This window comes from Macrotis lagotis, chromosome 1 (genome assembly GCF_037893015.1).
Source record: "Macrotis lagotis isolate mMagLag1 chromosome 1, bilby.v1.9.chrom.fasta, whole genome shotgun sequence".
Taxonomy (NCBI): Eukaryota; Metazoa; Chordata; class Mammalia; order Peramelemorphia; family Peramelidae; genus Macrotis; species Macrotis lagotis.
In genome coordinates this window covers 347,138,182-347,151,376 of record NC_133658.1, presented here as the reverse complement: position 1 = coordinate 347,151,376, position 13,195 = coordinate 347,138,182, and the positions used below count along the sequence as shown (strand labels likewise).

Sequence of the window (13,195 nt, the reverse complement as noted above, 5' to 3'; positions counted from 1 at the left end):
CTCTTGACTGCAAGCATTTCCTCTGATTGTCACCTTGCCTAGGAATGCTCTTTTTTTTTTCATCTCTGCCTACTAGCTTCCTTTACTGACTTCTCTTGATTCTAATGCCTTCCCTCTCGTTTATTTCCTGTTATTATTGTAAATATCTGTTTTCTTGTTGTCTATTAGATTTTGAAAGCTCCTTGATGGCAGAGATTGTCTTTTTTTTCTTTTTGTATCCTTAGCACTTAGCACATTGCATGACATGTAGTAGGCACTTAATGTTTAATGGTTGTTAACTGACTTTCCTCATTCAGTTACTTTCTATCTTTGATTTATTAACTTTGTATAAAACTTTTTATTTTCATGAAATGATCCTATTTCATCTTTTGTAATTGCCTTTATTTCATATTTGGTTAAGAATTCATTCCTATTTGTAACTGTAAAAAGAATACAAACTGCTTATCTTCTAATTTTTTTATGGTATGTTCTTTGACTTTTTTATTTTTCTTTAATATCAGTTAATAATATTTATTGTGGAATATGCTCTCTATTTTTCTATAAGTGATTTTCAACATATTGCTCAATAGTTTTCCTAGTATATATAAAATAAGGAATTCTGGGACAGCTAGGTGGCACAGTGGATAGAGCCTTGGCCCTTGTCCAAGAAGACCTGAGTTGAAATCTGACCTCAGACACTCAAGAATTGCCTAGCTGTGTAACCTTGAGCAAGTCGCTTAACTTCATTGCCTTGCCCCCAAAAAACAACTAAAAAAAACAAGGAGTTCTTTTCTAGGTAATTTATGTTTTGAGGTTTAGTGAACACTAGATTATGGAGTTTAGATATTTCTTATTCTTCTTTTGTCTAATATGTTTCTAATGTAGTTTTCTATTTTTTCATCATTACCAAATTGTTTTGATGATTGATGTTTTTTATATGCTCTAAGAATATCATTCATTGCTACCTTTTTATTATTTCCTTGATATTCTAGATCTTTGTTCCTTTAATTGAATTTTATAATTTATTTAACTCTGTAAAATATCTCTCTGGTTTTTTCATGTAGCAGCAGTACATCTATAAATTAATTTTATTAGTATTGACATTTTTATTATATTGATATTGTCTGACCACCAGTACAGAATATTTGTCTAGCTCTCTAAATTGTTCAGGGAGCTATTTAAAGAACAGTTTGTAATTGAGTCTATATAAGTATTGAGTATACTTTGATAGATTTACTCCCATATATTTTATATTCATTTTTGTCATTATTTTGAATAAGACTTCATTTTCTATTATTGTCTCCTAAATCTTGTTGGGTTTATTTTGTAGCCTACAATTTTGCTGACACTCTGCATTGTTTCAGTTTCTTAGTATTTTCTAATTAAACAATGGAGTCATCAGGAGATCTATCATTTCTTTAGTTCATCAACTGTTGCTAGCAGTTTTAGAACTGTATCAAATTCTCGTGGAAAAAATTAAGAATCTTTGCATTACTCTTGTACTTATTGAGAGAGCTTCTATGTTTCCAAATTGTGGATAGTTAGTACTTGCTTTTATTTTTAGCTACTTTTTGTCATCTTTAAAATCTTCCTAATCCTATACTATATTAAACCATCCTTGGCATAAATCAAACTTGATTATAATTTTTTTTTCTTTTCAAATTGCTGTGTTTGTCATGATTTGCCATATTGGAAATTTTGAATTTACATTCATCAATGATATTAAGTCTGCAGTTCTCATTCTTTGCTTTTCATTCCCTGATTTAGGTATTAGAACTATATCTCATAAAAGGGGATTAATAGAATTCTTTTCATCACTTGTTTTGTAAAAGTTTGATAGAATTCTCCTGTAAATTCATCAGGACCAGAAGGTTTTTCTTTGGCAGGCAATGGGGTTAAGTGACTTGCCCAAAGTCACACAGCTAAATGTATTAAGTGTCTGAGGCTGAATTTGGACTTGGGTCCTCCAGACTCTAGGGCCAATACTCTATCCACTGGACCACCTAACTGCCCCTTTAACAACTTATATCTAGTTTTATTTCCTTTTCTGAGATTGAATTATTTAATGTTTTATCCTTCATTTTCAAAGAGGACCACAACATCAGGGGGGTGATGCTAGGACAAGCACATGAATTGGATTTGAGTGAGGGGGTACTGTACTAAGTCATCAGTCTTACTTTCTCCTTCAGAGCCACCTGAGTAGTCAGATAGGAATCAGGACAATGGTCCTGGATGGAAGGCAACCAGGGTGAAGTAACTTGCCCAAGGTCACACAGCTAGTAAGAATCAAGTGTCTGAGGTTGGATTCAAGCTTTCATCCTTCCTTATCCAAATTCTCTATCCACTGCACCACCTAACTGCCCTTGAATTATTTAAGATCTTTACTGGTAGTGTATCATTATAGGTATTTTATATTTTTGAAGGTATTCTATGTGTGTACATATAACTCTACCTTGTAGGTTTTGGTATTTTTTAAATTTTCTTCTTTTTTTTTTGTACCAGTGATCTCTTAATTGCCAAATCTAAGCAGTCTTTTCTCATTTTTTTTCAGCCTTTTTGACATCTTTGCTACTTTTGACAATACTTTCCACCCTTTCCTCCTAGATAGTTTTCCTATCTCTGTTTTTTGGGCTGCTCTCTCCTTTTTCTCTTTATATCTGACTCATAAGCACCCCCCCTTTTTTAACATTTTTGTTTTAAATTTTTAGTTCTGGAATCTAATTTTCCCTCCTTCCCTCCTTTCCCCAAGATAGTAAATAATCAGATATAGATTCTACATGTGCAATTATGTGAAACATTTCTATATTAGTCATTTTGTACAAGAAGACTTGAATGAAAGAGAAAAAAATGAAAGAAGGAAAGTGATAATAGGAAACTTTAATCTATATTCAGTCAGTATCAGTTCTTTATTTGTAGTATGCATTGCCATCCTTTGGGATAGTCTTGGATCATTTTATTGCTGAGATTAGTACAGTTCTTCATTGAGCAACATTGCTTTTATGGTGTATAACATTCTCTTGGTTCTGTTCACTTCACTGTAAATCAGTTCATGTAAGTCTTTCCAGTTTTTTTCTGAAATTATCCTGCTTGCCATTTTTTATACCACAATAGTCTTCCATTACATATACCATACTCAAATGATAGGCTTCCTTTTGATTTCCAATTCTTAGCCACCAAAAAAAAAAGGTGCTGTAAATATTTTTTTTTAACCAATAGGTCCTTTTTTCTTTTTTGGATGTCTTTGGGATATTTAATCTAATAATGGCATTGCTAGATTGCAGGGTATGCTTAGTTTTAGAGCCTTTTGGCTATAGTTACAAATTGTTCTCCAAAATGTTTGGATCAGTTCACAACTCCACCAACAGTATATTAATGTTCCAGTTTTCCCACATCTCCTTTAACATCCAAGCTTTTCCTTTTTGTCAAATAAGCCACTCTCGCAGCTCCTTCTCATCTCATTTATTTGCTAATCATTCATATTACACAACTATTAACTCTAGATGTTGCTTAAGGCCCTGGCCTGAGCACTTTTCTCTCTATATACTTTCAGTGTCTGAATGACTTTACTTGGTTTTAATTATCATCTTCATGAACTGATTCTCAGGTCTATATAAATGGCCCCATTATCCCTTGAGTTTCATTTTCTTTTTACTAATTGCCTAATGGACATTTCGCACTAGATATCCTGAAAGCTTCTTAAACTAAATATGCCTGAAACAGGGTTTATTATTCCCTTTTCCTGCTTTATTCCCACATCTAATATATGATGTACCTCCTCACCTCCACCTCATAGAATGTATCTTTTTGTTTCTTATATAGCTCCAGTGCCTCTTCTAACCAATTCCTTTCCTAATCAAGCCTTCACATCCCACAAAATGCTCCAGGTCCTTTCTACCAATCTACTTTTTTATATTTACCTACCTTATATTTATTTGTATTTATTCTCTCTATATTTATTTTGTGTATATGTGCTATATGCATTCAGCTTTATCTACATCAGTATATATATATATACCATATATACTGTATATCTACACACACACACACACACACACACACACACACACACACACAGATTATCTCCCTTGTTGATAGAATGTAAGGTTTTTGAGAGTTAGGAATTGTTTCTTTATTTGTATTATGGCCTCAATAATTAAAACAGGGCCTAGCACTGAATAAATATTATTTATACTATTGGTATATCAACTGTGATTTGTGATGGTGGCATCATTAGAAGAATGTTGTTGTTTAGTTGATGGATCTTTGTGTCAGTGAGAAGTTTGGGGTATTAAAATTGCAATGTGTCCCAATTGCAATCCTGCTTGCTTTCCTCCTTCATTCTGGGTACTCTGTGTAGATGTCTTTGTGCTCATTTTCATCAGGTCCTGAAGTATTGTAAAACCTTCTAAAATGTTTTCTGATCTGTCAAAGAGTTTAATGTAATGACTGACACAGTAGAAGTGCAGTGCTTGCAGAACCCTTGTAGTAACCAGTTCTATGCAATAAGAGGCTGGTCTTTTGAATACATGTGTCTTGAACAAGCAGTGACCTAGACTCTAAACTAGGTAAGAGAACAGCGGGCTGGATTGCATTTAGAAAATTGTCCTTTACTTTATGATCATCTTAGGGTGTTCTCAGATGCCAAAATCCATCTTTTTTTTAGCCCTTAGTGATTCTCCATGGCAGCAAGTCAGTCGTAGACAAGCATGCAAAAGCATACTGGAAATGGAAAAATTAACCTCATGCGTATGTACAATTTAAGTATACACATTTGCACGCTTGCGCACGCGCGCGCGCGCGTGTGTGTGTGTGTGTTGCAGTAGTTTGTTAGAAGTTCTGCAAATTTTTGTAGGGTTAAGGAGAATATTAATTTTCAAATTTCCCCTTGGAAGTCTGATAGTTTGTGGTGGAAATAAGTGTCAGTTTAGAGATATAGGAGGGTCTTTATACCTGCTATTCTGGATTTGGTCTAGTTTAAGCCTTTCTGTGTACTCCCCTTTTCCATCAATAAGTGTTTGAATCTTAGAGAGGAGAAATTGCACATACTCACTTTTTATTCAGGAGATGTCCTTAATTTCAAGGTTATGTGACCCATTTGTAAGTGATTCAAGCGGCTTATATATTGTGGTTTACAACTTGTCAGGTAAGACTGATCATCTTCTGTTTTAGCAGCCTTTTGATTGCTTTTCTGATAAGTACCACAAGCATGAAAGAGATTTCATACTAAGATCTTCAGGCTCTTTGCACATATTAAGTAGTCCAAATTTCCCTGTGTTTTAGGGAAGCATTGTTGATTTATCTTTTCCTGTGGAACAAAATAAAGGCACACAAATTAAGAATTTACTCACTCTAAGATAGCTGGTCATTCACTTGTAGGTCCAGAAAGAGAACCTTAACCAATTATACTTCTTTTAGTGAACATCTTTTTGTGACTTCATCAGTCACATCTTGATTTTATCTTCATATTATCTGTGACTATCTCTGATTTTTTATTTTGGTCTTTGTTCTCTTTTCTATCCAGTTCATCACTCATGCCATTGTCAGATTAATCTTTCAATTTATTTCTTCTTAATCAGAAACATTCATTGACTCCCAGTTAGTAAGTAAGTCTCTAACCTTTCATTCATGGTCCTTTGTGACTTGATCCAAATTTATCTCTCCATCTTGGAAGTAAATATTTCTTTATCTATAACATAAATTTGCCTCTGTGACTTCTACCTGTTGTTTCCAATTCTGTCCTTTGGGACTAAGCAGAACAAGTTTAATATCTTCTCCACAAAATAACCCTTCTATTAATTGAAGACATTCTCTCCTCTGTAAATCTTCTATAAGGGATACCATTGCACAATGGATTAAGAGCTGCTTTAAGAATCAGAAAGACATGATTTGTGTCCTTTTTCTGACTCATGATGCAGGATGTGTTGCTCAACCTCTCAATGCATCAGGCAAATCTCTCAGATAATTAAGTTTCAGAGTATTGCTTATTTGACCTTATTAGAGCATGTTTTCTTACTTGGAGCTCTCTGTATTGATGAAATTACAGGTTCAGTCGGAAAATAAAAAGAAAGAAAAACTTTTCCAGGCTCAGTATCCCACATCTTTTATCTATTCCTTGTAATGGGGTGGTTACAGAACCATTCACCATGCTGGATGTCCTCCTTTAAATGTGCTGCAGCTTAGAGAATTGGACTTGCAGTTAAGGAGGTCTGGGTTCAGATCTTTCTTGACATTGAATCACTTAATATCCTTGAGTTTCTTCATCTGTAAATTGGATTAGATTCATTGAATGCTTAACATCCTTTCTCATGAGATATATGATCTCATGATCTCTTAATTGCTAAACTGTTTGATTTTTTTTTTCTTGATCTTCATCCCTTTTGTCTGGATACTTTATTCTCTGATTTTCATGACACTGTTTTCTCTTAGTTCTCTTATTTGTTTGAGTTTTCCTTCTCCGACTCTTTTGCTGCAGCTTCATCCATGTCACACCTAACTGGTTGTTTCTCATTTTTCAGGACCCTTTTACTTAAATTCCATTATCTCTTATTGTTCTCATCTACTCCTGTGTTCAGTTATCATCTCTGTGCATATGACCCCAGATTTGGATAGTCATCCCTGGTCTCTCTACTGAGTTTCAGTTCCACATTACCAGTTGTCTTTTGGACGTTTCAAGCTAGATGGTCCAATAGATACCTTAAACTCAGTTTGTCTTAAAAAATAATTTATTACTTTTCCCTAATTCCTCCTCCAAACTTCCCCATCCCTGTCTTCCTGACTGTCTTCCATGAAATGGTCTCTCCTCATGTCTTCCTCTTGGAATACCTGGCTTCCATTAAGTTTCAGCTCAGTTGTCTCCTTGTACTGGCAGCTTTTCTTACTCCCTCGGTTGCAAGTGTTTTCCTCTTTCATGCTACCTTGCATTTTCCTATTATGTACATGGTGTTTTTCCATTTGAAAATTAGCTCTTTGAGGTCAAGGACTGTTTCTGGTGCCAGAGTGTGCTACAGAGAGAGGGCACTTACAACTATTGCTTTTTAAGCTTTGTAGTGTGCTTTACATGTTTACTCATTTGATCTTCCCAACAACCTTGGGAGGAAGATGCTATTATCGGTATTTTACAGTAGAGGAAACTGAGACTGAGAAAGGTCAAGTGACTTTTGTAAGGATCACTTAACTAGGAATTGTTGGGAGTCAAGATTTGAATTCAGGTCTTCTGGCTCTAGGTCTGAAACTCCACCTGCTACACTACTTATTTATCTATAAATACATACTTGCTTTTTTGATTAGGTGTCTTATGTCCCCAGCTAAGTTTTAAACTTCTTGAGACTCCCTGTACTTCTTTTTCCTACATATAGTAGTACAATTCCTTGCCTGTAGGTATGTATTTTGTAAATATTTGTTGATTTGATTTTGGACAAGAGGGGAGCAGTGCTTTTTAACTTTTGATGATTTTAACCATATGTCTCATGTCTCAGAGTCTTAGAAAGTTTAGGTTGTGTTTTTTTCTTTCTTCCCTATACTTTTGCCTACTCCTCTCTCTTAGTCCACTTCTCTTAATGTACAAAGTATGTTGGAGGGTGGAGGAGGAGGGGGGAAAATTGATTTGATTAGGACAGGTGCGGGGGGGGCGCTCCAATTATTTTTTCTCATCCTAGTCTAGCCTAAATCCATTCTTTACCACATCGACCTCAGTGAAATTCTTTGTGAAGCACCAGGCATCACATCACAGAAATCATTACTGCTTTTGAAGATGAACTGTACAGAGTAGTTAAGATTATACTGAGTTTCAAGAATTTAAATTATGGGCTAAGGTTAAGGGTGTTGGCCTATTTCTTAGATCACTCTGAAAAGAGACTTCCAACTGGTTTATTTGAAGTTATGAAATTTATGAAGGTGTAGTGAACATATGGAATAAGTTACTAAAGAAGGTGATGTAAAGAATGAAAGTGAGTCTGTCATTTAACTTTTAGTGAATACCCACTGTGGGCCAAGGGCTGTTGAAGATAGTGATGAAACGATTAGCTAGGACACCGAAAGGAATCAAATTTTTGAAAATATGTCTGTAGTATTTCTGTATGTAGTTAATGCCCTTAACATTTTTCACATGTGTCCATCGCTGTAGTTGATTTGCTACAGGAATTAACAGATATTGATACACTCCATGAGAGTGAAGAGGGAGCTGAAGTGCTCATTGATGCCTTGGTAAGTTGCACTGTCTTTGAATTCCTTTGATTTTTTTTTTTAATGAATGAATTTAGCTATCACTGCCATTTTAATCAGTTAATGATAAAGTTAATTACTTAAGGATTTATATTAACTTCAAGCTCAAGGTGACTCAGTATTGGGTTAATGCAAATTTAGGGCTATTTCTATAGAAAACTTGATTCCAGAAGAAAGGGGTTTTAGAGTGAATCAATTTTGAAATTATGGGACATTGGACTGTGTACATTAATTCCATTGTGTCATCATACTGGATGCTATACTTTGGAATTTAACTTGTTATTAAGATTAATTTGAGAGTATCCTCCACTACAGTGGTGTCAAACTCAAATGTAAATGGGATCCTCTAAACCATCCATAAGGTACATAGGGACTTAGAAAATTACATATTAACATTATCTGTTTTATTGTATTTTTCTTTTATTTTGTTAAAAATTTCCCAATTACTTTTTAATTTGGTTTGGGCATTACTAGGGAATGGGTTATATGTTTGACACCTGCTTTACTAAATATCAAAAGAATACAAATATAAATTATTGAAATTTCTAGCATTTTTCCTTGGAAAGGACTTAATTTTTTTTTTTTTACTAAATACTTTATTTGTTTTCCTATTATATACAATAGTAGTTTCTACCCATCTTTTTTTTATAAGGTTTTGAATTTTACAATTCCCCCCACACCTTCCCTTCCTTCCACCCCCCCAATAGAAGGCAATCTGATACTCTTTACGTTGTTTCTGTGCCATGCATCGATCAAAATTGAATGTTTTGAGAGAATATGGAAAGGACTTTCTCATTTGTTCTTGGACAAGTCAAGACAATTTACTTTCCCTTATTGTAAAAGGAGTATAATGGACTAAAATAGCACTAAAGTCCCTTCTAGCTTTTTCCAACATCCATATTTTCACGGCACTGTGAAAGGTAAGGGATTTAAAGTCAGAGAATTTCTGTTCTCATTCTTATGATTCCACTGGATAACCCATGACGAGGTTCTTAACCTCCCTAAGTCTCATCTGAAAAATGAGGGAATTAGGTTTTGTTGAATTTTAAGGTTCCTTCTGACCCTTAATGTATGATCATTTTTGCCTATGAAGAATCTGAAACTCAGGGTAGTTAAGAAATTTGAGGTAAGTCACATAGCTGGTTAATGGTAGAGGCATCAGGATCCAGCTCCCTTGGACTTCTGGCATGTTGTATTTTCTCTTCTATACATTTTTTTTTCTAAAAACTTCCAATTAATAGTGATTTGGTTGAGGTCCTTATCTGTGAGCAGATTTGGTGTCAGATTCACTGACCCAATCCTTTTCTCCTCTGCTCTGTATAGTAGACTTTTCCCATGCACTCTGGTTTCTGGTATTTGGAATGAGTGGAGGGGTCAGAAACTGAGTCAATACAAAGAACTGTATCTTACATAGAAAGAGGTGTCAGCAGAGCCAATAACAATTGAGTATGATGAAAATTCCTATGCCCATTATTCTTTCTAGCTGTTTCCTGGAGTGACCAGCCACATTTGTAGAACACAGGGTTTCTTTTTTATTGGGTTTTGGAATGATTGTATTGAGAGAAAAGAAATCAGATGGGCTTTTGTTTGGAGGGTTGTTGGGGGAAGGCAGCTGCACTTGCTTTTCCATCAAGTCCCTGTGGTGTCATCCAAACAGGCTTACCTTCCAAAGGTTAATTGCAGTGGCCCTGAATGCATCTTCCCGCGTAGTCCCTATGCTGTTTTTAATTACCATTCTTTGCCTAGAAGGTTGTTGCATGAAAAGGATTGAGGAGAAAGGAGCAGGTAGCCCGCCTGCAGCTTGTAAAAATGGACCAGGAAACAGTCATTTGAACAAAAGCCCCTTTTCTGTTTTCTGTGTTGCCAAAATCACTAACAAAGGCTGGGTCTTGCAGATTTTATTGTACACTTAGAAAGAAACAGTTCATCTACAGCCTGGGGCATCATTAGGTAGCTCCTGATTAGGAGCTTTTAGTTTTTTATTATTCTTATTATTTTTTAATATTTTGGCATGATTTAATCTCTTTATTCCAGTGGGATTTATATGTATCACAAGGAACTGAAAATTTCAGTATTGGTATGGATTATTTGCTTGTCTGTACCAGTGGAAGATACTTGGAAAAGTAGACTTAAATGTACTTTTGTTTCTCCATTTTTATTCTTAATTAGAAAACAATTTTTTAAAGATTCTTAATATTAAAAAGACATCAATTTATTTGTAGTTTTAATTTGGGGCCATTATCAAAGGCATGAAATGGCATGAACAGCAGCAGCTAGAGGGCATCTGGTAGAATTTATTGTGAGATACAGTTTGTAGTTATTGCTACTATCTTTTCCCCAGTTGGAAATTATAAGCTATAGAAAAGCCCTATTGGGGGAAAGAGTGCAGTATTGGCATTCTCAAAGTTCCTTCAGTTTTTTATCTAGGTTACACAAAATCAGAATTAAACAGTCATCATTAAATAGTAGCAGGGCTACCATATGTAAAAGAAATTAGACTTGTTCTGCTTTGTGCCTGAACACAACTAATGGGTGGAAGCTATAAAGAAACAGAGTTTGACTATAAGGAAAAATTTGATAAAAAAAAAATTAGCTATCTAGAAGTGAATTTGTTTCCATGGGAGATGGTAGATTCCCCATTATTAGAAGCTTTCAGGGGAATGCTGGATGAGTACTTGTCAGAAACTTGTAGAGGCAATTCTTAACTAAGATACAGGTTGGAGGTCAATGTTCTAGTTATGTGAAGACTTCTAAGACTAGGAACAATATAAGCTTCCTAAATAAGAGAAAAAAAATGAGAAAATCCTGTCCATATTAATGGGGTTTTTTTAGACTGTTCTTAAGAAACCTAATGTTTTAAAAAACTAGTGCTTTATAGAATGTTAGTTGTTAGTCTTTCATTCATTCAGTCAAAAATATTTATAAACTTATAAATCATTAAAACTGAAAAGCATCATTCAATCTAACCTGTGCATTTTTTAAAACCAGCCCTTACTGTTACTTTTTCCTTTTAAAGAAAGTAAAATGCTTCTTCACAACCTGTGAATGAAGGTGATATAAGTATGATAAACTTCTGTTTACAGATGAGGTAATGAAGTTTAAATGACTTGCTTCTAGTGACACAGAAAATCTGAATCTAAGGTGCTCATTGAACCCATTTTCTTGATTATACATTTAGTGCTTTATTAAACTTCACTACCTCTCATGTTAGAAGATTTAGGTATTTTCATGACTTTGAATTTTTCCATGTATTTAGACTATGTGAGGATATTTTTCCGAATCCATTTCTTTTAGTATTTAAAAATTCATGGGATTACTTACTTAAAGCCTAAGGAAAATTTAGGAGTTACCAGTACCAACACCCTCATGGGGAAACTGAGATGGAGAGAAGTAGAGTGACTTGATCAGCTTTCTCTTTGGCCTTACATTGATCCCAGAAGAAACCGTTTCTGAACCCAAAGAGGTGCAAGTGTTTCTTCTCAGAGCCAGATGTATATAACTTTTGTTTTCCTAGAAAAGAATAACAAATACTACAAAAATAATTGATAAGTTTTCCTAGAACCTCTACTACTTTCATCACTAATGCTGTTAGCCAATGATTTATTTATCTATTTATTTGTTTGTTTATTATTTCAGAAAGCCTCTTTCCCTTAACAGTTTTAAGGGACTACAATCTAAAATAAACATATGTATAATTTAGAATTATATTATTGCTCAGGATTCTGATTTTTAAAAATTTCACAGATTGTTTTTAAAAATCTGAACATTGGTCTGCATGTTCTTTGAAAGTCTCTAGCTTTCATTCTATGATCTTGACTTTCATGACTACAGAATTTGCTATTCCTTGGTCTAGACAGAAAAGAGAAAGTTCATTGCTAGATCATCCATGTTTCATAAAGAATCCTTCTATTTTCTTTTTTCTACTTTTTACCTCCTTACCCTTTTTGAACAAATAGAAAAGTAATCTGACTGTGTTCTTGTCTCATTGGAGGCTGCTGGAGTGTCATTTGAAAGATCTGTTAGCAAGTGGAAATAATCTGTAAACTTAGTAGAACACCTCTGACTGAAATTCAGCCTAGTTTTGCAAACCAGAATTGCTCCCTTCTTGTTTTTTTTTGTTTTTGTTTTTTTTGTTTGTTTGTTTTTAGGATTTTTGCAAGGCAAATGGGGTTAAGTGGCTTGCCCAAGACCACACAGCTAGGTAATTATTAAGTGTCTGAGGCCAGATTTGAACCCAGGTACTCCTGACTCCACTTTATCCACTACGCCACCTAGCCGCCCCTCCCTTCTTCTTTGTAGTTTAATTTCCAGGCCTGATTTGGTTTTTTGGTATGGGTCTTAGCCACAAGCCTTGAAAATGGGGTGGGGTGAACAGGAGGGGTTAAGGGAGTAGAATAGAATACCAATTTGTGCTGCTTACCAGCAGATTTATAGGACTATACTTAGAATAATTTTCTATGGATTCTTTTGAGCTTTGTGCATTTTGACTTCATTTATTCTCATCATAGATAAAATTATATTTAACTAAACATAAAGTCTTATATAATACCAGTATAAAAAAGCAGACTGTTAAAAGTTCTATTTTTAAAATAAGAACTAAGATTTTTTTTCCCAGTGTGATTCCCATCTTTAATAGTGTAGCTCTTAGATTTTCACGTATCCTTCACAGTCATTGTCACTGCCATTGCTACTTTTTACTAGCTGTGGAAGACATAACTAAGAATCAAAAAGTAGGGGGGGAAATGCAGATAATACAGCAATGAGGAATTGAAACTGGTGAGGTGGCTTAGAGAACTGACAAGTGAGCAATATCTGATGGAGCTGGAGGGTTTGCTACCACAGAATTCGGGGAGATTATAAATCAAGCAAGATGATTTGTGGTAGGTAGCTTCAGACTCCTTCCCCTGAAATTTTTCCATTTTGTCTCAAAATACCAAAACTATGCAATTAAATAAAAAAAACTTGGTGAAGCCTTTGTTAAATGGTGATGAGATGT

General features: G+C 34.6%; 1 protein-coding gene across 3 annotated transcripts in view; it reads left to right on the top strand.

Annotated features, from left to right (window-relative positions):
• The window catches only part of CTNNBL1 (catenin beta like 1), a 219,567-nt gene that overhangs the window by 71,257 nt on the left and 135,115 nt on the right, over positions 1–13,195 (top strand). For all 3 annotated transcript variants that reach the window (XM_074211917.1, XM_074211918.1, XM_074211919.1), the window contains exon 5: positions 8,086–8,181. In XM_074211917.1, the coding sequence (XP_074068018.1) occupies positions 8,086–8,181 (96 nt within the window). The remainder of the gene's footprint in view (positions 1–8,085; positions 8,182–13,195) is intronic.